Source organism: Crinia signifera, chromosome 12 (genome assembly GCF_055691185.1).
Source record: "Crinia signifera chromosome 12, ASM5569118v1, whole genome shotgun sequence".
NCBI classification, from domain to species: Eukaryota; Metazoa; Chordata; class Amphibia; order Anura; family Myobatrachidae; genus Crinia; species Crinia signifera.
The window spans coordinates 13325448-13349763 of NC_139228.1; the positions used below are offsets into that span (position 1 = coordinate 13325448).

Genomic DNA, 24316 nt, shown 5'->3' on the forward strand with positions numbered 1-24316 from the left:
GGGCGGCATCAACCAATCAGTTTACAATGGCAACAGAAACCAACGCTAAGCCAGGCTTGCTTAACATTCATTTCTATTGCCATTTTAAAACTAACCAGCCATAAGCTGCCAATGAATGGTAGCTTTCATAAACCCCCTTTTAGTAAATACCCCAATGTATTGAAGGCTTTGCGTGTTACCAGATTTACATGAGGGTAAATAGGGTTACATGTCCTTTCCAAAAAGCAGTTCTCTAGAACACAGACCATTTACCTGAAACAGTTTATTAGGAAACAGACAAGAGAGAAAGAACAGACTTAGCAGCAGATTGTGGAGAGAAACGACGGCCAATCACCTCGTCGGCTCCTTCTAAGCTCCGCCCTCTCCTTTACGGTAAGCGCTGTGATTGCCACGCGGGATGCCGATTCCTCAAGGCAGTTTGCAAACACAGTCAGTGCCGGGGTATGGGGGCAGATGAAGTTTATATTTCTTCAGTAGTGCCATGGGGATGAATCGCCCACCCAGGTAGTGGTAGCGCCCGGAGAAGTGAACGGCCGACTGTTTGGGGGCAGTGAGAGAGATGAGCATGTCTGGCTGGATTCCATCAGGATTTCCTTTCTCTACGTCCCAGCCTGGGAATAACATGTACATTATAGTCTTAATTAGAATAATACGATGGTAAATATTACAGAAATTGACATTTGTTTCCAAAAAAACTCCGCCCCACAAAGGAGATCTCATTTACAAAGAGAAGCGGTCACCAGATCCTGTGATGAATGGATTTATTGGCCTGCCTCGTGCAGTATGGAATTAGAATAGACAGACGCTGACCTCATTCACACAGGAGAGAGAATACTGTATAATCAGCTGCTGTGTCCATGCCGCACAGCAGGACAACAGTGATGTATAGAGGAAGGCAACGTTCTAACATCTGCATTATGCTCATTACCTCTATGTCTCCCATCTCTGCTCTCCGCTGAGGTAGCATGCCCACGGGAGAGAGAGAGACTGCGAAATAAAGAACACTATAGAGGAAATACACTTTTCCTAGGCACATGTTTCAGCTCGATGTGGTATATGGAAAGATCCTCCTTGTACAACCCTAAATATTCGACATGACACGGTACCGCGCATCGCCATCACCAAGCCCTGCACAAACGGAACTATCCTGGTCTTTGATCTAAGCAGCCATTGCTCCGTGTGTCTACCCCTGAGCGATGGCGATGCGGTCCCGCAATAGCTTTGGAGACGAAGTACAACAGAAAAAAATACATTTACACATCTCCCAAAATGGGCATTCCTTGTACCTGATGGGATGTCCACACTAGCGATGGGAATGGTGATACGTTTTAAAGTGCTCAGAATGCTACCAAAAGGCTCTCGCACGGCCCCCTTGAAGCTGAAGCCAAAAATCGCATCAATGACCAAGTTATAGGCTCCATCGATGACCTCGGCCTGGAAGCAGAATATTATTATTGTACATCGCTTTATGCGCAAGTGTGAAACATTCTCTACAGTGTATCCATTTATTCATTGTCAGAAGAGGTTACAATTATACAGTGGTGGATATAGGTAATTGATGCAATGTTAATTAATATATTCCTAGGTTTTTTTTTTTTTTTTTTATCTATAACTTGTTTGGAGGCGACTGTTCTGCTTATGTCGACCATCCAATACTGTTGACCAGAGCCATGTTGACCTAAATTAGGTGGACCCAATGACCCATACCAGCACCCTGCACCTTTCAAATCCCACACAGTTCCTCTTTCCAGGCCTGGTGTGTCACTCTCTGCTGTGGTACGTCTAGCACATGTTTATCTGTATTTCAGCAGAGATGCAGACCAAACTGTGCTAGAAGCACCACCCCAGGCAGAAAAGAGTAAAGGTGCATACACACTGTACAATTTTTTTGACCAATTTGGTTGAAAGACATTTCCATTGAACCCAGTGTCCTGGACGAAAGATGTTAACAAAAGATATTGTCAACAAACAAACAATGAATGATGATACGCATACCCGCCAGTTGTTCATAAAGATTGAACGTCAACTGTGCATGCAGCTCAATTTGAATATCTTTCAAAAAGAGCCTATAAACTGTAGCTAGATCTTTCTTCTTTCATCTGTTGTTAATATCGTTCGTCAACATCTTTAGTCCAATGGAAATGTCTTTCAACCAAATTGGTCAAAAAAATTGTACAGTGTGTATGCACCCAGATTTCAAAAGATGCAGGGTGCTAGAATTACACACTTGGAAGTAAAAACTGCTATTCATATTTATATATAAATATATGGTAAAAAAACAAACAAAGCACCTCTTGTGGAAACTCTGACAGAAACGGGATGTCCATTTTTTTGCACTGTGTGGTTAAATTCTCGAACAGCGTCTTGTTTGGCTGCTTAGGGTAAAATATTGCCGGCTCATATCCCTATGAGAGAAGAAAGCATGCATGAAACGATTGGATCGGAGAGAACATCTCAGCTGGGAAGCGCTCTGAATAAATACAACTTACAAATAGCTTCAGGTGTCTCGCGCAGACCAGGCCATCCCCTCCGTTGTTCCCTGGACCACATATAATCAGCACGGTCGGCAAGTTGGAGGTGAATGAACTTGCCGGATAGGCCTAGGAGGAGTGTAATCTATAATTGTTATAATGAAGATACTCACGAGTTTCTATTGAGGGGGGCAGAGAGACAGTGTGTGTGGGGCAGAGCAGTGGGTAAGGGAAGGAAAACTTTAATTAAGAAATTAGTTTTGAGAACTCGTTAGAAACTTCAATAATAGGTGAATAAACGGATAGGGAGATAATTCCTGTGGTAGGGAGCAGCACAGGCTTGTGTGGGATAAAGTCATTGGCTGGGTAGAAGGGTGCCAGTCATTGGCTGAGGGACACAGGCACGAGTTTGGATGGATGAGTTCAGAGATGTCAGGAGAGGGCTGGGTGAGAACTTTATAGGGGAGTGTGCGGGTCCTGAAGGGGAGATGGGGCCAGTGTAGGGCCTGGTGGTGGGAGGAGGTAGAGGAAATGTATTACAGGTATAGCCCCGCTGTACCCCTTTTCCATTTCTGCAGTTGTAGGTAACTTCGGAGCAGGGACCCCGAAACTAGCACCCAAGAAGAAACATGCAGCCAGCTCTCAGAATGATACATGCAATTATTGTGTGTACCTTAGCAACCGCGGTAGCACAGCTCAGTCCAGCCAGTTCCATCAACTGATCTACACTGAATTTATATTCATTAAACAGCTCCTCATCCACGGCCTGAGCTTCCGCCTGACTGATAGAGAGATGTGCAATAAATACAGGTTCTGTGCCAGCAGCTACATGTAGTCATACTTATGCAGCCCATACACGGTCCGTTTAACGGATCCGTTTGGGACTTAATTAGCACACCGGATCGGATCCCTAGTGCATGCACTGCGATCCGATCCGATGTGTACTTAGTACAAAAAGTATGTGCAGCACATACTTTTTGTACCATACTATGTGATGCGCGGGAGTGCGCATCACATAGTACAGAACGGAGCCATACACAACGGACCGTGTATGGGCTCCTTAACTCATACAGTAATAGGACAGGATTCCACACACAGAGTGTCCCCGCTATGGCCAGAAATATCTCATATTGCAGTATTTGTATGCACTCTCCAGACATGGGCGACTGTACACCCAGGTTCTGTATGCTGGGATATGGGCCTTGGCAGCTTATGGTCTATGTGTACAGTTGCTCTGTATAGGGATGGCCATCGGCTGTTTATGTTTTCCCCTCCATTGACGCCACCTGGACACTGAGAATAGCCCCACCCCCATGCTGTGATTGGACCAGAAAGAACAGGGATGACTATCTATGGGTGAAACACTCACTCCAGGTACCCTCCAACCAACACTCACCTGAGGGACCCTCCAACCAATACTCACTCCAGGTACCCTCCAACCAACACTCACCTGAGGGACCCTCCAGCCAATACTCACTGCAGGTACCCTCCAAACAATGCTCACCCCTAACCTGAGGTATTCTCCAGCCACCCTCACTTCTAGGGATGGCCATCGACCATTGAGGATTGAAAATGATCGATGGTTTATGTAGTTTTGCCATTGATGGGGGAGAACCAGATGGTTTCCCACCATCGATGTCAAGCTTAAACGAATAGTTTAGTTTTCCCTTTCCCCAAGGGTCTCTGGGACATGGAGCCCAGCTCCGCCCTGACATCCATGGCGCCCCACCCCCATGGCCAATCAGTCAAAAAAAAAAATGGATGACCAGCGATAGGTAAAAACATCGATTGCATAGTATGTCACTATCGATGGCCAGTTGCTACCATCGAAGGCAACGATGGCCATCCCTACTCACTTCAATTTGAGGTACAGTCAAATCCCCGCCCACCCACTATTACAGGGCCCCGGCCAGACTTACCTGAGGTATCTGAGAGTGAGACCCCCCTCCATCCCTACCCCGGCTCGGTGGTACTGCCTGCACTGCACGTTCCCGACCCCTAGTGCCGAGCGTGGGCACGAGCTGCTCGCCCTCGCGCCCACCAGCAGGCCCAGACCCAGGAGCGCGCGGACCCCCTGCATGCGTTGGAGAGTGGCACCCGCACAGCCCCGCCCCCCCCCTCCTGCACAGATCGCTTTTCTGTTCCGGGTACAGCAGGCGCATGCGCAGTCCTCTACCACCCCGTGCAACAGCTGGTGCCGTATCCAGGACCAGGACCCGTGCAGGAGAGAGCCCCGAGCGCATGCGCAGTGTTGCGCTCCCCTGTTTGGTGCATGCTTGTCCTTTTTGGGCTTATTATTTTCTTGGCTGGTCCTTGTTTTGTTTTTTTGGTACCACTGGACCATCAGAGGTAATTAGTCATTCATCCATTCAACACAGTTGTGAATGCATACATGAATAGAGGAATTGATGGCAGATTGTATAAATAATTATGTATTTTAATAATTTATTTTAACAATAACGTTTGTTATTTATATATTATATATTTATACAAGTTGGGCTTTTTTAGGATTGTTTTGGGCTTATTTCTCAGTCATTAATTAGTAGTTTGTTTTTAATTTCGGAGTTGACATCACTGCTATGGGAGATTGTGTCAGATTTCCCATTCAGTCTGTGTATAATTGTACAGATAATTGCAGTGCATAAGTGTGTGAAATAACATGGATTGTGTCACTGTAGTGCACAGATTCTCAAAGTCGGTCCTCAGGACCCCACACAGTGCATGTTTTGCAGGTCTCCCCACAGAATCACAAGTGATATAATTAGCCCCACCTGTGAATCTTTTAAAATGTGTCAAGGAGTGCACCTGTGCCTAAACCTGGATAGCACTAAAACCTGCCCTGTTGGTGTGCCTTCAGGACCGCTGTTGAGGACGGTACTGTCTTATACGCTGCAGGGGGAATCCAATTGTGGACAAAGAGTGCTAACCCGCTAGTAACGATCCCGCACCTCCTGCGGACCGCTCTCCCCCCCAATTTCACACACCTTTGTAAGCCGTCCAAACAAAATGGTCCCGCATTAACTCATAGGGGCGAGAACTTTGCCCGCAACTGGGTTCCCCCCTAAACCTGATACAAAATGTGGAAGAGCTTGCAATCTAATTAGGGTTACCACCTAGTCCCTTTAATTCCGGACACATGTTAATTACACAGGTTCTGTGGCAGTTTAAAATCAGGTGAAGTGGAGTCTTGAAGTCAGCCAGCCACAGAACCTGTGTAATTAATATGTGTCCGGAATTAAAGGGACTAGGTGGTAACCCTAAATCTAATGAGAGATAAGAGGGCAAGGGGTGCAGTCTAATGAAGTACTGGGAAACCGTCTGATGGACTGTGGGCGGTCCTATGGAGCAGTGATAACTTCCCACACCATTGTGCAATTTCCCATTAAAATAAGGACTAATGGACAGTATGGTATTTGGATATTGGAGGCATGGAGCAGTCTGAAGGGCGTGGTTACTGACACCTAGAGGCGGGGCATATTCACTGTACACCTGTGGGCAAGTCCAACCTTTCCCAGACTTGGTAGGAAAAGCTGCTGTGACTGTTCCACCCCTAATACTGCATGGTATGGCCACAGATAACTATACAGTCTAGGGATGACCATCGGTGATTCAAAATCATTGATTGTTTATGGCCGGTGTCAAATACTTATGCCATCAATGGGGGCAAACCAGATGGTATCCCTACATCGATGGTACAGAAGTTTTTTCAAGGTCCCGGGACACAGAGCATAACTCTGCCCTCACATTCTGATTGGCCTATGGGCCATTCAGTCAAAGAAAATGGATGTCCATCGATAGCAAAAACTATCGATGGTTGTCCATCACATAGTTTGTAACTATCGATGGCTGGTTGCAGAATTGCAACTGCACCGATGGTCATCCCTAATACAGATTATAGCTATTGTGGTCATGATTTCAGCCGCAGGCCTGGAGGTGGTTCCGGGTAACACCCCATGTGTTTGCATGTGACAACCTCACCTTAGGGTTATGGAGAAATGTAGATATTTTATTTTTATCCTGTCATAATTTCCATTTGGTGATTTTACTCACCTCAGAGTGGGCCAGATTCTCTAAGCTTCAAAAGTGATAAAATGGGGAGTGATAAACAGCCAGCCAATCAGCTCTTACCTGCCATGTGACAGACTGTGTTAGAAAGATGTCAGACAGGAGCTGATTGGCTGGCTGTTTATCACTCTCTATTTTATCACTTTTGAAGCTTAGAGAATCTGGCCCTTTATCAGAAACATTGCACTGTGCTCTTGATTAAAATAGAATCCCAATCAGTTCCTATAACAGCGCAGAGCGAGTTCGCTGGACAGAAATTGCCTCTCCAGCAAGTCCCCATCTTTTCCATTCTGTGTCATTATTAATACCAGGGCTATCTTGTACTTGTGTTACACATTATTCCTTCTCTCTATCTCTGGAAATTACTCAAATCTTCTAAATAGACCAATCTCCCAGAGTTCCATCCTCCAATCATACGTTAGTGATAAGAAATGTCTGAAAGGTTTTCACAAGATGTCCTGGATTTGAAGATGAGATGAACTGTGTGTGTGTATCTGTATATCTATATCTATCTATATATATATATATATATATATATATATATATATATATATATATATATATATATATTACCAAATGCAGTTTTTTCTATAGTTATAGCGTACCATTTTCCAGTCTTACTACTGTGACCCTACAGCATTTTAGTATATGCTGTATTGCTATCTCCAGCACTTGCTAGTTTATTTACCTGATCAGTTCTTGTATATGTTCGGATAACCCATAGGTAATTGGTTCTTTTGAATTAGGACCTTATATATGTATTGTCTGTTCTTTAAGTTTTAATATAGTTCCGTTCTGGCTAGTACCTCATGATTATAACATCAGTGACACGGACGTGTTCCTAGTCATATGATATGTATTTTTTATAAACATCTAGTAATCGCCATGAATTGTAATGTATTCCATGTAGTTCGTATGTTGTTTTTGCACTTGCACTTTGGTTTATTTTGTTTATGATTGTCTCCAAGGTAACAGTTCAATCTCCCCCGTACCATGGTCCTGAGATCGGTCAGGTGACCACGGCTGAAGCGGTGATGCGGCGGATAGGCGACGACGGTCAGGCGGCCCCGGGACGCACAGGGATGACGTCAGGAGGTACTGTACCTGGGGGTATAAGGTGAGCACCTCATTCACTTTGTTGGTTTGTATCCTGATGAAATTTTCGTTTCGAAAATGAAACGTTGATAAACAAACGCTGTCTGTGTTTCTATCATTGACCTGAGTGACACCTGCATTTGGTATTGTATCAAGTTCCCTTGTCCTGGCTACCGGGGGATTGGTGGGCACCGGGTCCAAGTTTCAGCTTGTTTTGAATAGTGCCGGCTATATGCTTATATATATTTGATGAGCAGGCACTTATCTACACCCAGAGGTTTAGAGAAAGGGGTTACCCCACAAAGATTGTGGAGTCGGCACTTGTGAAGGCTAGAGGATCAGACCGTGAGGAGGTCCTGCAGTACAAAATTAAAAATAGTGACGACAAAAAGAATGACTGTTTGTTTATTACCAAATACAACGAAGGAGAAAGACAAATCTCCAATATATTAAACAAACACTGGCATATTGTTAAATGTGACCCCATATTGGATGACCACATAGACGAAACCCCTAAGATAATTTTCACCAGGGCTAAGACCATCAGTGCTTGGACATCTAAGAGCCAACTAGGGGTTGTCCCTCCTGCCCCAATCTCCAACGCTTCATCCTCTTTCCTTACCTTAAAAGGCTGCTTTCCTTGTGGCAGATGTAAAATCTGTCCATTGGTTAAGAAAGGTTCCTCTTTTTCATCTCTTGATGGTACTAATTTTAAAGTGGACCATTTTATTAATTGTAATTCAACTTATGTTATATATCAATTAACATGTCCTTGTGGGTCCAACTACATAGGAAAAACTAAACGTCCATTAAAAGTTCGCATATTGGAACACCTAAGGAACATAAAACATGGTGTTACAAATCATAGCGTCTCCCGACATTACAAAAACTGCCATAATAGTAACCCTGACGGTACCAAAATCAGGGGTCTGGAATTGGTACCTGTCGGTAAGAGGGGCGGTGATAGGGATTGCGCGCTTCTGAGACGCGAGACCTATTGGATCCTGACCCTGGGCAGCCTTACACTGCACGGCCTTAATGAGGGGTACGAAATTACACCATTTATCAATCGGTGACTGTTGTTTAGATGTTCCTCTGGATGTTTCCAATATGCATGGACGTCACTTACATATGCTATATAGAATTTCCTATGTTTAAGGAATATTAACCCCTTCCCGACATTTGACGTACATTTACGTCATGGCCGGTATGTACTTCCCGACACATGGCATAAATGTACGTCATGCCATTTAACTGTCACCGCGTCTATAGACGCGGTGACAGTTTAAACATGTCTGCTGTCCCTGACAGCAGACATGTCCCTGCATGCCCAGGGGGGGTGGCGATGCCTCCCCCCCATCGGCGATCGCTGTGATTGGCTGTTCAAATGTGAACAGCCAATTACAGCGTTTTCTGTGTACCGGCGAATAACGTTCGCCGGTGACACAGGGATCGGTGGTGATTGGTGCTGTAAAGTACAGCACCAATCACCACGGGGTGTAAGGGTGACACTGGTGTCACCCCACCTCACCCAACCCGCCCCCAAAGGCCGTGATTGGTTCGCCGGACCGACGGACCAATCACAGCCATGGAGGGTGATTTAAACTAACGGTGACTGCACTGCAGACGCCATTCCGGTCTGGAATTGCGTGCAGTGCGGTCACCGTACCTATCTGCCGTGATATACTGACCTGATCCTTGCAAAATACTTACCTGATCACCTGATCACTGCTTGTAGCGTGCTGGATGCTTCCTGGATCTGACTTCTTGTGACTTCCTGCTGCTGCTGCAGTGTGATAGAGTTATAGATAGAGAGAGATAGAGAGAGATAGAGAGAGATAGTGATAGAGAGTGCTATATTTTGTGTCTGCTACCCCCCCTTTTTGGGGGTGCAGGGTTTTTTTTATATATATAACTGTCAGTGCTGCTGCTGCAGTGTCATAGAGTGATAGATAGTGAGAGATAGAGAGAGATAGTGACAGAGAGTGATAGAGAGTGCTATATTTTGTGTCTGCTACCCCCCCTTTTTGGGGGTGCAGGTTTTTTTTTATATATATAACTGTCAGTGCTGCTGCTGCAGTGTCATAGAGTGATAGATAGTGATAGATAGTGATAGATAGTGATAGATAGTGATAGATAGTGATAGATAGTGATAGATAGAGAGAGATAGAGAGAGATAGAGAGAGATAAAGAGAGATAGTGACAGAGAGTGATAGAGAGTGCTATATTTTGTGTCTGCTACCCCCCCTTTTGTGCTGATCAGTATATCTGTGCTGATCAGCAACTTTTTGGGGGTGCAGGGTTTTTTTTTTTTATATATACCTGTCAGTTGCTGCCAGTTGCACTGTCAGTTGCACCAAAGGTTGTGCACCTGCTGCCCCTCACTGGTAATCAGTGTCGCATCACTGATCACCTTTTTTTTTTTTTGAGGGTGCTGTGGGGTCTTTTTTTAATTTTTTTTTTTACACACACTGTGATTTTGTGGGTGTCCTGTGACCACTGTGCGCTGATCAGTGACGTACATCACTGATCAGCTTTTTCGGCACAGGGTTGATCTATTTTTTTTTTTTTTTGATCAAATTCCTGTTGCCTTTGAGCGCTGTTCAGTGACGGACGTTACTGACTAACATCTGTGCTCAATTTTTGGCGCAGGACCTTTTTTTTTTTTTTTTTAACCCCTTCAATTTTTTTTTTTTTTATTGGGATCAAATTCCTGTATAAAGTATTTTTTTTTCTGCACTACATACACACTACACAGTACATACCCCCCCGTGTTGAAATAAAGTTTGTACCCCCCCTACACTATACACGTGTTGAAACATTTCACTACCAGAAACACAAAAATAAAAATGGCATCCCAAATGTCATCCCAAATGTCATCCCAGTCATCCAGAAGAATGTATTCAGCGGAGGAGGCATATGCCATGCTTGCCTCTGACTCTGACACAGCCAGTGAGGCAAGCGGGGAATTTGAAGGATTCATCTTAAGCTCCTCTTCCTCCTCTAGTGATGAGGGACCCCCTCAAAGACGCCCCCGTAGAGCAGCTGAGACCCCCCCCCCCCAATAATTGATCTCGTATGGACCCCACCACCAGACAATTTTGAGCCCCAGGTTCCTGAGTTTTTGGCCATCCCAGCAATACAATTTGATTCCACAGGTCTCAGAGAAATTGACTTTTTCAAATTATTTTTCTCTGATGATTTTATAAATTTAAGGGTGGACCAAACTAATTTATATGCCCAGCAGTTTATTGCTCAAAACCCCACGTCATCATTTGCTAGGTGGACCCCTGTAGATGCAGTAGAGATGATGACGTTTTGGGGTCTGGTGTTTCATATGGGCATAGTAAAAAAGCCAGAAATTAGGCAATATTGGAGTACAGATGTTCTGTACAGCACCCCACTTTACCGTATGGCCATGACCCGGACTCGTTTTGAGTTAATCCTTAAATTTTTGCATTACAACGATAATGCACAGTGCCCACCCAGAGATGATCCCACCTTTGACCGGCTATTCAAAGTCAGGCCGGTCATTGATCATTTCAGTGCCAAATTTCCAGAGATGTACATCCCAGATAAATTCATTTGCATAGACGAGTCCCTTATACATTTTAAAGGAAGGGTTAAATTCCGCCAGTACCTTCCCAGTAAGAGGGCAAGGTATGGCATAAAAATGTATAAGCTGTGTGAAAGCACCTCAGGGTACACTCACAGGTTTAGGGTATATGAAGGGAAGGATTCAAGAATTGAACCGCCAGAATGCCCCCCCTCCCTCGTAGGTGTTAGTGGAAAAATTGTCTGGGATTTAGTGCACCCCTTCCTGGATAAAGGTTATCACCTCTATGTGGATAACTTTTACACCAGCATCCCCCTGTTTAAGGCCCTTGGTTCAAGAGGTACAGCAGCTTGCGGTACTGTGCGCAAGAACCAAGGAGGCCTCCCAAAAACGCACATTGCCCAAGTAATGAGAAGGGGTGAAAGCAGGGCACAATCCACCGAAAATATGTTGTTGGTCAAATATAAGGACAAGAGGGATGTCCTTATACTGACAACAATTCACGGAGACAGTACCACCTCCGTCCCTGTACGAGGTACCAGTACCCACACCTCAAAACCTAATTGTATCCTGGATTACAATAAGTACATGGGCGGAGTGGATCTTTCAGATCAGGTACTGAAGCCGTACAGTGCCCTGCGGAAAACAAAAATCTGGTACAAGAAGCTGGCCGTGTATATCATCCAGATGGCACTGTATAACGCTTACGTGCTATTCCGTTCTACCAGCCAGAGGGGGACATTTATGCACTTTCAAGAGGAAGTCATAAAGAGCCTAATATTTGGGAACCAGCAGGCAGAGGGCCCCAGTACTTCTAGTTCTGGCCCCCGTATTGTACCAGGGCAGCATTTTCCTGATGAAATCCCCTCCACTGGAAAAAAGGGCAGGACACAAAAAAGGTGCAAAGTTTGTTATAAAAAGGGAATAAGAAAGCAAACTATTTTCCAGTGTGACACTTGCCCCGACAAACCCGGCCTATGTATAAAGGAGTGTTTTAAAATATACCACACATCTATGGATTATTAGGGTCATCATTTCACCGTGCTTCGGGGGTCTTGCTAATGCCACATAGCACCCACCATTCATTCCACCAGAATCTGAGCCGCAAAATCCAAAAATCACTCCTTCCCTTCTGAGTCCTGCCATGCACCCAACTGCCATTTTTTGGTCACACATGAAGCATTGCCGTACTCGGGAGAAATTGGGGCACAGATTTTGGGGTGCTTTTTCTCCTTCATACCTTATGAAAATGAAACATTTTGAGCCAGAACTGCATTTTTGTGTAAAAAAATGTAATTTTTCATTTGCACAGCCCAGTTGTATCAAAATTGGTGAAACCCCTGGGGGTTTGAAATGTACACTATACCCCTAGATGAATTCCCTGAGGGGTGTAGTTTGCAAAATGGGGTCACTTGTGGGGGGGTTCCACTGTATTGGTGCTTTGGGGGTCTTGCTAATGCGACATAGCACCCACCAACATTCCACCAGAATCTGTGCTGCAAAATCCAAATATCACTCCTTCCCTTCTGAGTCCTGCCATTTTTTGGTCACACATGAAGCATTGCCGTACTCGGGAGAAATTGGGGCACAGATTTTGGGGTGCTTTGTCTCCTTCATTCCTTGTGAAAATGAAAAATTTTGAGCCAGAACTGCATTTTTGTGTAAAAAAATGTAATTTTTCATTTGCACAGCCCAGTTGTATCAAAATTGGTGAAACCCCTGGGGGTTTGAAATGTACACTATACCCTTAGATGAATTCCCTGAGGGGTGTAGTTTGCAAAATGGGGTCACTTGTGGGGGGCTTCCACTGTATTGGTGCTTTGGGGGTCTTGCTAATGCGACATAGCACCCACCAAAATTCCACCAGAATCTGAGCTGCAAAATCCAAAAATCACTCCTTCCCTTCTGAGTCCTGCCATGCACCCAAATGGTAGTTTTTGGTCACATGTGAGGCATTGCCGTACTCGGGAGAAATTGGGGCACAGATTTTGGGGTGCTTTGTCTCCTTCATTCCTTGTGAAAATTAAAAATTTTGAGCCAGAACTGCATTTTTGTGTAAAAAATTTAATTTTTCATTTTCACTGCCCAGTTGTACCACAATTGGTGAAACCCCTGGGGGTTTGAAATGTACATTATACCCCTAGATGAATTCCCAGAGGGGTGTAGTTTGCAAAATGGGGTCACTTGTAGGGGGCTTCCACTGTATTGGTGCTTTGGGGGTCTTGCTAATGCGACATAGCACCCACCAAAATTCCACCAGAATCTGAGCTGCAAAATACAAAAATCACTCCTTCCCTTCTGAGTCCTGCCATGCACCCAAATGGTATTTTTTGGTCACATGTGAGGCATTGCCATACTCGGGAGAAATTGGGGCACAGATTTTGGGGTGCTTTGTCTCCTTCATTCCCTGTGAAAATGAAAAATTTTGAGCCAGAACTGCATTTTTGTGTAAAAAAATGTAATTTTTCATTTGCACAGCCCAGTTGTATCAAAATTGGTGAAACCCCTGGGGGTTTGAAATGTACACTATACCCCTAGATGAATTCCCTGAGGGGTGTAGTTTGCAAAATGGGGTCACTTGTGGGGGGCTTCCACTGTATTTGTGCTTTGGGGGTCTTGCTAATGCGACATAGCACCCACCAAAATTCCACCAGAATCTGAGCTGCAAAATACAAAAATCACTCCTTCCCTTCTGAGTCCTGCCATGCACCCAAATGGTATTTTTTGGTCACATGTGAGGCATTGCCGTACTCGGGAGAAATTGGGGCACAGATTTTGGGGTGCTTTGTCTCCTTCATTCCTTGTGAAAATGAAAAATTTTGAGCCAGAACTGCATTTTTGTGTAAAAAATGTAATTTTTCATTTCCACTGCCCAGTTGTACCACAATTGGTGAAACCCCTGGGGGTTTGAAATGTACATTATACCCCTAGATGAATTCCCTGAGGGGTGTAGTTTGCAAAATGGGGTCACTTGTGGGGGGGTTCTTAACTTTTAGCATCTTATGGTGCCTAGAAACCTACATGGTGCCTAAAAAATAATCTCATAAAAAGGAGGCTCCAAAATCAAGTAGGTGCTCCTTCTATTATGAAGCCTGTGGTTTGGTCAATGTGCACACCAAGGCCACATATAGGATATTTATGAAAACAAAAGAATTGGGGGAATCAATTTTTAGTCACATTTCTCTAGTAAAATCTACTGTGTTCCTTAGAAAAATGTATTAAAATTGCAAATCTGCAAAAAAAATGAAATTTTGAAATTTCACCTACACTTTGTTTTAATTCCTGTGAAACACCTAAAGGGTTAACAAACTTCCAAAATGCTGTTTTGAATACTGTGAGGGGTGCAGTTTTTGAAATGGCATCATTTATGGGGGTGTCTCACATACAAGTCCCTCAAAGTCACATCAGAACTGAACTGGTCCCTAAAAAAATCAGTGTTTGAAATTTTCTTGAAAATTTGAGAATTTGCTATTCATATTTTAAGCCTCCTAGTGTCCAAAAAAATTAAAAGGAGGTTGAAATAATGATGGCAACATAAAGTAGACATATGGTCTATGTTAGTTATTAACTATTTTGAGTGGTATGATTATTTGTCTCACAAGCAGAAAATTTAACATTTTGAAAATTGCAAAATTTTCCATTTTTTTACGACATTTTGGTATTTTTCACAAAAAAACACAGACTGTATCGACGAAAATTTACCACTAACTTGAAGTACAATGTGTCACGAGAAAACAATCTCAAAATCACTGGGATAAGTAAAAGCAAAAAAAAGTTATCCCCACTTAAGTGATACCTGTCAGATTTGAAAAAAAGGGCTCTGTCAGGAAGGCAAAAACTGGCTGCGGCGGGAAGGGGTTAATATGTACAATTGTTCTGGTACTCTTCTCTTTTTGCTATATTTGCTCTTTTCCTTGTTCCAAATCTGTATGCTCTGTAATGTGAAACCTATTTTTAAGCATGGCATGCGCCTCAGCACTATATTTCGGCACTTCCTTTTTTTAAATGAAAAATGATGTGTAGTATATTGGTGTATTGTCTTTTGTATATATGTAACTGCATATATTTTTATAGATTTTTTATGTAATTTTATGCGACATGTATTGTTACCATTTGATGTTATGGATACGTTACATTGTTTAGCGTTCCTGTTTTGTAACTATTCTTTGTCATTTGTTATGCCGTAGTGAAAAAACACGCCCCCGGCAAACTCGTATTATGATTGGTCATTGTGCATTTATCAAACTGTCAGCTACCGGTCACCAACCACGCCCTCTGCTGAAGTTTGATACGAAACGCGTTAGGGCGGGGTTGGTGACGTCAGCTCTACCTGTGCCCCGGCTACCCCATCACGTCTGAGCCTGTCTGGAGCATCGGCGTGCTGTTCATACACAGTGTGTGTCCAGCGTGTTTCCGTGTCCCTGCTGAGACCGAGACGGAGGTTGGAGTTGTGCCAGTGGCTTTTTATTCAAAATCTTGTGGTAACCAGCCCACAGCGGTTACCTACACGGTACGAGTCCAATTTGATTTTATGTGCTGTAGCATTGTTTGTGGTGGAATAAATACAGTTTTACACTATGGAGCGCTTCTCTATTCCTTTTTGAAACAGATCCTTTGCTGACCCACGAGTCCTGGGTATTTTGAGAAAGCTGCAGTCCTTATTCCACGGACTTAGTGTCTTTTCAGGGATTTTACACCCTATTATCGCTTCTGGTTGGTGACTTTCCATAAGCGCAGATTCATCTACCTTTTCTACATATATACCCTGTTTCCCTGATAATAAGACCTACCCCAATAATAAGCCCTACCCTTATTTCTGCACAACGGTCCAAAATAAGCCCTACCCCGAAAATAAGCCCTAGCTTAATCCCCATTTTGCCCAGTCCCTGTGCCAAACCCCCTGCTCCGCTAAACCCCCCCCCCCACCCGCATGAAATGGATGCTGCTGCTACGGTAGCAGCCCTGGTACCGCTGAAGCCTCTGCTGGCATCAGCGGTCCCAGGGATGCATTGTGCATGTGACGTCACAGCGCACCTCAAGGACTGAGTGGCGTCTGTTCACAGACGGGAGCGGAGTGACAGAGCGGCGGCGGAGGAAAGGCTGAGTGGCTGAAAAATGCAGAAGGAAAGGAAAGCGGCAGTTGTGCTTAAAGTATAAGGTGATTGAGGGGCATGATGTAGCTAAAAGAAGGACTGAGGAGCTAAAATAAGCCCTACCCCAAAAATAAGCCCTTTGGTGTTTTTGGACTGAAAAAAAAAAAATAAGACAGTGTCTTATTATCGGGGAAACACGGTATATATATATATATATATATATATATATATATATATATATATATATATATGGGATGCGGTCATTTAGTCTACTGCATTATGGTCGACAGTCATTAGGTCGAATCCATTAGGTCGACATGCTAAAAGGTCGACATGACTCTAGGTCGACATGGGAAAAGGTCGACATGATTCTAGTTCGAAAGGTCATTAGTTCGACAGGTCATTAGTTCGACAAGGTCATTAGTTCGACATTGTCTATGTCGACATTCACAAGGTCGACATGGAGTTTTTCACTGTTTTTTGAGCCAACATGTGCCGACAGGTGGTATTTCATGCCCTACCATCCACTAGGGCGTGGTGGGAGAATAAAATAGTGTGCCGAGCGTAGCGAGGCACCGTGCCCGACGCATTGCGAGCGCAGCGAGCGATGCGAGGGGATGCAGTGCACTTTAAACTGTGTCCATGTCGACTGTGTTGACATTCAGGTAAAAAAACAGTGAAAAACCCCATGTCGACCTTGTGAATGTCGACATAGACAATGTCGAACTAATGACCTTGTCGAACTAATGACCTGTCGAACTAATGACCTTTCGACCTAGAATCATGTCGACCTTTTCCCATGTCGACCTAGAATCATGTCGACCTTTCAGCATGTCGACCTAATGGATTCGACCTAATGACTTTCTACCATAATGCAATAGACCAAATGATCCCAACCCATATATATATATATAATCAGGGATCCGGCACTCCCAACAGACCTCAACAGCCACCGCGGTGCCTTCCTTAGGAATATAGCCAGGTAAGTATCAGGGATACAACAGGGCGGAACTCAAACGGATTTATCTCAGAAATGACTGCAAACCAACAACTGCTTAAGGTCTGACGTTTCGGTAATTTTATTACCTTTCTCAAAGACAAAGATATGAGCAAAAAACACTTACTTTATAGAAGAAATCACCAGTGACAGGTCCCGGCGTCTCCACGCCCGCGCACGTATCTGATGTCACTGGACAGCGTCCTCTGCACAGACTGCCGCACGGCTTGGACCGTTGCTATGGGAACCACCGGGAACCTGGAATACATGAAACAATGTGTATAAAAAACGTGAAACACTTAAGCAGGAAAAACATGTACATAATTACATTATTTTAAGCAAAAGAAACATGCAAAAGCGGAGTATATAGATGCGTGACTATAAACAGTAAGAGGTATCAAATGCACACCGTATATGCAGCGATGCCATACATCATCATTAGGATCATAGGCGAGGAGGGGGAGAGAGAGGGAACATAAGGGGGAATATCTGTCCAATGATGACACATCCTACTGTATGTCGACCTTATGGACGACGGACTGCATGTGCTTTATAAGAAGCAATTGAGGGATGAATATTCATTAAGCCCAGCAGGGGCAACAGCATTCAGCTTATAAATCCATTTCGCTTCAAGCTGTAAAAGCTTCTTGTTTCGATCTCCTCCTCTCACATTAGCTGGTACTTGGTCGATCATCTTGTATTTCAGAGTCGGCAGGGAGTGTCGACAATCCCTGAAATGTTTAGCTACTGGTTGCTCTGAAGGGTCACCGTCCAATGCATGCTTTATTGCAGAGCGGTGCATTGCCATGCGCTCTTTGAAGGTTCTGCTGGTTTTACCAACAAATATAAATCCGCAAGGACAACGTATAGTGTAGACCAAAATCTATTGGAGCACGTCAACACTTGTTTGATTTTAGATCTGTGGCCCGTATAAGGATGCGTGAAGGTGTCACCTTGTTCTAGATACCCACATGTCACACACCCCTTACACCGGTAATTACAGGGTTTTTTGGTGAGGAAGTGGGTTTTCTTGGTGCCTCCTAAATTAGTCACATCAGTTTTGACCAGTTTGTCACGCAGATTGGTGCCTCTTTTATAGCAGGGCATCACCCCCATTTCCCTGAGTGCTGGTAGGTCAGGGTCATGACTCACCAGTGGCCAGTTGTTTTTGACAGTGTTCACCAACACGGAGCTAGCCGTCGAATACGTGCTGATGAATGGAATACGGCTAATTTGATTAGATTTCTGCTTGGCTCTCAGCGTATCCTCCCTGGGGGTGGACAATGCCTTCTTCTTGGCCTGTAAGAGGGATTCATAATTGTATCCACGGCTTGCAAATTTTTGGATCATGTCATCCATCTCGGTCGCTGCAACTTCTGGGCTGCTGCATATTCTTCTAACCCTCAACATCTGGGAGTATGGTAAACCCAATTTAGCTGATGGAGGGTGGTGGCTTGAAGCCTCGAGTAGGGTATTTCGATCAGTGTCTTTACGATATACCGACGTTGATAATATACCAGATTTGTTCATGATTTGGACATCCAAGTAGTTGATACTTGTATCACTGTAGGCGGCCGTGAATTTGATGTTGGAATCTGTATTATTTGCGTGCAGTATGACTTCTTCCAAGGCCTGCTGCGAACCAGTCCAAACGACCATGATGTCATCTATGAAGCATACATACGTGGCGATGTTGGATACTGCAAGAGGGTGTGACAATATCAGGTCTTGTTCCATTTGGAACATGTAGGCGTTAGCATACGTCGGGGCTACGCAAAAACCGTATATAGTCTAGTGCAGGGATTCCCAATCACGGCACCCTATAGTGTCAGAATTTTTCCATGGCACCCCTAGGCCCAAAAGAATATATATAAAATTAAGTAGATTGTGTTTATATGTGCTTCTTAGGTCCAGTTATGTGTTAACCCCTTCCCGACAATTGACGTACATTTACGTCATGGTCGGGAAGTACTTCCCGACACATGGCGTAAATGTACGTCATGGCATTTAACTGTCACCGCGTCTATAGACGCGGTGACAGTTTCAACAGGTCTGCTGTCCCTGACAGCAGACATGTCCGTGCATGCCCAGGGGGGGATGCGATGCCGCCCCCCCGTCGGCGATCGCTGTGATTGGCTGTTCAGTGTGAACAGCCAATTACAGCGTTTTCTGTGTCACCGGCGAATAACGTTCGCCGGTGACACGCGATCGGAGGTGATTGGTGCTGTAAAGTACAGCACCAATCACCGCGGGGTGTAAGGGTGACACTGGTGTCACCCCACCTCACCCCGCCCGCCCCCAAAGGCCGTGATTGGTCCGTCGGACCGACGGACCAATCACAGCCATGGAGGGGGGTTTAAACTAACGGTGACTGCACTGCAGACGCCATTCCGGTCTGGAATTGCGTGCAGTGCGGTCACCGTGCCTAGCTGCCGCGATATACTGACCAGAACCTTGCAAAATACTTACCTGATCCTTGCAAATATCTTGCCTGCTTCATCACTGCTTGTAGTGTGCTGGATGCTTCCTGGATCCTGTTACTTGTGACTTCCTGTGTTGTGAACTTGTGCTGCTGCAGTGTAATAGCGTTAGTTAGATAGAGAGAGATAGAGAGAGATAGTGTCAGAGAGTGCTATATTTTGTGCTGCTGCAGTGTGATATAGTTATAGAGAGAGAGATAGAGAGAGATAGAGAGAGATAGAGAGAGATAGAGAGAGATAGATAGAGAGGCCTAGTGACAGAGAGTGCTATATTTTGTGCTGCTGCAGTGTGATAGTTATAGATAGAGAGATAGAGAGAGATAGAGATAGTGACAGATTGTGCTATATATTTTTTATATAACTGACTGCTGCCCCCCCTTTTGTGCTGATCAGTATAAATTAACTGATCAGCAACTTTTTGGGGGCGCAGGTTTTTTTTTATATATATATATATATATATATACCTGTCACTGCTGCTGCTGCAGTGTCATAGAGTGTTAGATAGTGAGAGATAGAGAGAGATAGTGACAGAGAGTGATAGAGAGTGCTAAATTTTGTGTCTGCTGCCCCCGCCTTTTGTGCTGATCACTATATCTGAGGTGATCAGCAACTTTTTGGGGGTGCAGAGGTTTTTTTTTTTTTATATATACCTGCCAGTTGCACTGTCAGTTGCACCAAAGGTTGTGCACCTGCTGCCCCTCACTGGTAATCAATGTCGCATCACTGATCACCTTTTTTTTTTTTGTGTGTGCTGTGGGGTCTTTTTTTAATTTTTTTTTTACACACACTGTGATTTTGTGGGTGTCCTGTGGCCGCTGTGCGCTGATCAGTGACGTACATCACTGATCATCTTTTTCGGCACAGGGTTGATCTATTTTTTTTTTCTTTTTGATCAAATTCCTGTTGCCTTTGAGCGCTGTTCAGTGACGGACGTTACTGACCAACATCTGTGCTCAATTTTTGGCGCAGGACCTTTTTTTTTTTTTTTTTTTTAACCCCTTCAATTTTTTTTTTTTTTAACCCCTTCATTTTTTTTTTTTTTGTATAAAGTATTTTTTTTTTTCTGCACTACATACACACTACACACTACATACCCCCCTGGTTGAAATAAAGTTTGTACCCCCCCCTACACTATACACGTGTTGAAACATTTCACTACCAGTAACACAAAAATAAAAATGTCATCCCAAATGTCATCCCAGTCATCCAGAAGAATGTATTCAGTGGAGGAGGCATATGCCATGCTTGCTTCTGACTCTGACACAGCCAGTGATGCAAGCGGGGAATTTGAAGGATTCGCCTTAAGCGCCTCTTCCTCCTCTGGTGATGAGGGACCCCCTCAAAGACGCCCCCGTAGAGCAGCTGAGACCCCCCCCCCCAATAATTGATCTCGTATGGACCCCACCACCAGACAATTTTGAGCCCCAGGTTCCTGAGTTTTTGGCCATGCCAGGAATCCAATTTGATTCCACAGGTCTCAGAGAAATTGACTTTTTCAAATTATTTTTCTCTGATGATTTTATAAATTTAATGGTGGACCAAACTAATTTATATGCCCAGCAGTTTATTGCTCAAAACCCCACGTCATCATTTGCTAGGTGGACCCCTGTAGATGCAGTAGAGATGATGACGTTTTGGGGTCTGGTGTTTCATATGGGCATAGTAAAAAAGCCAGAAATTAGGCAATATTGGAGTACAGATGTTCTGTACAGCACCCCATTTTACCGTATGGCCATGCCCCGGGCTCGATTTAAGACGATCCTTAAATTTTTGCATTACAACGATAATGCACAGTGCCCACCCAGAGATGATCCCACCTTTGACCGGCTATTCAAAGTCAGGCCGGTCATTGATCATTTCAGTGCCAAATTTGAAGACATGTACATCCCAGATAAATTCATTTGCATAGACGAGTCCCTTATACATTTTAAAGGAAGGGTTAAATTCCGCCAGTACCTTCCCAGTAAGAGGGCAAGGTATGGCATAAAAATGTATAAGCTGTGTGAAAGCACCTCAGGGTACACTCACAGGTTTAGGGTATTTGAAGGGAAGGATTCAAGAATTGAACCGCCAGAATGCCCCCCCTCCCTCGTAGGTGTTAGTGGAAAAATTGTCTGGGATTTAGTGCACCCCTTCCTGGATAAAGGTTATCACCTCTATGTGGATAACTTTTACACCAGCATCCCCCTGTTTAAGGCCCTTGGTTCAAGAGGTACAGCAGCTTGCGGTACTGTGCGCAAGAACCAAAGAGGCCTCCCAAAAACGCACATTGCCCAAGTAATGAGAAGGGGTAAAAGCAGGGGAATATGCACCGAAAATATGTTGTTGGTCAAATATAAGGACAAGAGGGATGTCCTTATACTGACAACAATTCACGGAGACAGTACCACCTCCGTCCCTGTACGAGGTACCAGTACCCACACCTCAAAACCTAATTGTATCCTGGATTACAATAGGTACATGGGCGGAGTGGATCTTTCAGATCAGGTACTGAAGCCGTACAGTGCCCTGCGGAAAACAAAAATCTGGTACAAGAAGCTGGCCGTGTATATCATCCAGATGGCACTGTATAACGCTTACGTGCTATTCCGTTCTACCGGCCAGAGGGGGACATTTATGCACTTTCAAGAGGAAGTCATAAAGGGCCTAATATTTGGGAACCAGCAGGCAGAGGGCCCCAGTACTTCTAGTACTGGCCCCCGTATTGTACCATGGCAGCATTTTCCTGATGAAATCCCCTCCACTGGAAAAAAGGGCAGGACACAAAAAAGGTGCAAAGTTTGCTATAAAAAGGGAATAAGAAAGCAAACTATTTTCCAGTGTGACACTTGCCCCGACAAACCCGGCCTATGTATAAAGGAGTGTTTTAAAATATACCACACATCTATGGATTATTAGGTTCATAATTTCACCGTGCTTCGGGGGTCTTGCTAATGCCACATAGCACCCACCATTCATTCCACCAGAATCTGAGCCGCAAAATCCAAAAATCACTCCTTCCCTTCTGAGTCCTGCCATGCACCCAACTGGTATTTTTTGGTCACATGTGAGGCATTGCCGTACTCGGGAGAAATTGGGGCACAGATTTTGGGGTGCTTTTTCTCCTTCATACCTTCTGAAAATGAAAAATTTTGAGCCAGAACTGCATTTTTGTGTAAAAAAATGTAATTTTTCATTTTCACTGCCCACTTGTATCAAAATTGGTGAAACCCCTGGGGGTTTGAAATGTACACTATACCCCTAGATGAATTCCCTGAGGGGTGTAGTTTGCAAAATGGGGTCACTTGTGGGGGGGTTCCACTGTATTGGTGCTTTGGGGGTCTTGCTAATGCGACATAGCACCCACCATCATTCCACCAGAATTTGTGCTGCAAAATCCAAATATCACTCCTTCCCTTCTGAGTCCTGCCACTTTTTGGTCACACATGAGGCATTGCCGTACTCGGGAGAAATTGGGGCACAGATTCTGGGGTGCTTTGTCTCCTTCATTCCTTCTGAAAATGAAAAATTTTGAGCCAGAACTGCATTTTTGTGTAAAAAAATGTAATTTTTCATTTTCACTGCCCACTTGTATCAAAATTGGTGAAACCCCTGGGGGTTTGAAATGTACACTATACCCCTAGATGAATTCCCTGAGGGGTGTACTTTGCAAAATGGGGTGACTTGTGGGGGGGTTCCACTGTATTGGTGCAACATAGCACCCACCATTCATTCCACCAAAATCTGTGCTGCAAAATCCAAAAATCACTCCTTCCCTTCTGAGTCCTGCCATGCACCCAACTGGTATTTTTTGGTCACATGTGAGGCATTGCCGTACTCGGGAGAAATTGGGGCACAGATTTTGGGGTGCTTTTTCTCCTTCATACCTTCTGAAAATGAAAAATTTTGAGCCAGAACTGCATTTTTGTGTAAAAAAATGTAATTTTTCATTTTCACTGCCCAGTTGTATCAAAATTGGTGAAACCCCTGGGGGTTTGAAATGTACACTATACCCCTAGATGAATTCCCTGAGGGGTGTAGTTTGCAAAATGGGGTCACTTGTGGGGGGGTTCCACTGTATTGGTGCTTTGGGGGTCTTGCTAATGCGACATAGCACCCACCATCATTCCACCAGAATTTGTGCTGCAAAATCCAAATATCACTCCTTCCCTTCTGAGTCCTGCCACTTTTTGGTCACACATGAGGCATTGCCGTACTCGGGAGAAATTGGGGCACAGATTCTGGGGTGCTTTGTCTCCTTCATTCCTTCTGAAAATGAAAAATTTTGAGCCAGAACTGCATTTTTGTGTAAAAAAATGTAATTTTTCATTTTCACTGCCCACTTGTATCAAAATTGGTGAAACCCCTGGGGGTTTGAAATGTACACTATACCCCTAGATGAATTCCCTGAGGGGTGTACTTTGCAAAATGGGGTGACTTGTGGGGGGGTTCCACTGTATTGGTGCAACATAGCACCCACCATTCATTCCACCAAAATCTGTGCTGCAAAATCCAAAAATCACTCCTTCCCTTCTGAGTCCTGCCATGCACCCAACTGGTATTTTTTGGTCACATGTGAG

At 44.3% G+C, this 24316-nt stretch overlaps 2 protein-coding genes across 7 annotated transcripts in view; one reads left to right on the plus strand and one right to left on the minus strand.

Annotated features, from left to right (window-relative positions):
• Positions 1-247: 247 nt before the first annotated feature.
• On the minus strand, positions 248-4648 carry NAXE (NAD(P)HX epimerase). Of its 2 annotated transcripts, XM_083167464.1 has the most exons (6): positions 4391-4566; positions 3145-3253; positions 2490-2600; positions 2292-2405; positions 1287-1434; positions 248-611 (listed from the first exon to the last, which is right to left on the minus strand). In XM_083167464.1, exons 1-6 carry the CDS (start codon positions 4549-4551, stop codon positions 409-411), a joined length of 846 nt encoding a protein of 281 aa, XP_083023590.1. In that variant the 5' UTR covers positions 4552-4566; the 3' UTR covers positions 248-408. The 2 variants fall into 2 exon arrangements, with proteins under 2 accessions (XP_083023590.1, XP_083023591.1); XM_083167465.1 differs by lacking the exon at positions 3145-3253 and having other exon boundaries at positions 4391-4648.
• The window catches only part of LOC146050450 (signaling lymphocytic activation molecule-like), a 73420-nt gene continuing 53343 nt past the window's right edge, over positions 4240-24316 (plus strand). Inside the window, exons 1-2 of one of the 5 annotated variants that reach the window (XM_083167471.1) lie at positions 4240-4820; positions 7505-7653. The gene's annotated coding sequence lies outside the window, so the exon portion shown is untranslated. The remainder of the gene's footprint in view (positions 4821-7504; positions 7654-24316) is intronic. The other 4 variants (XM_083167466.1, XM_083167469.1, XM_083167468.1 and 1 more) reach the window with 4 other exon arrangements.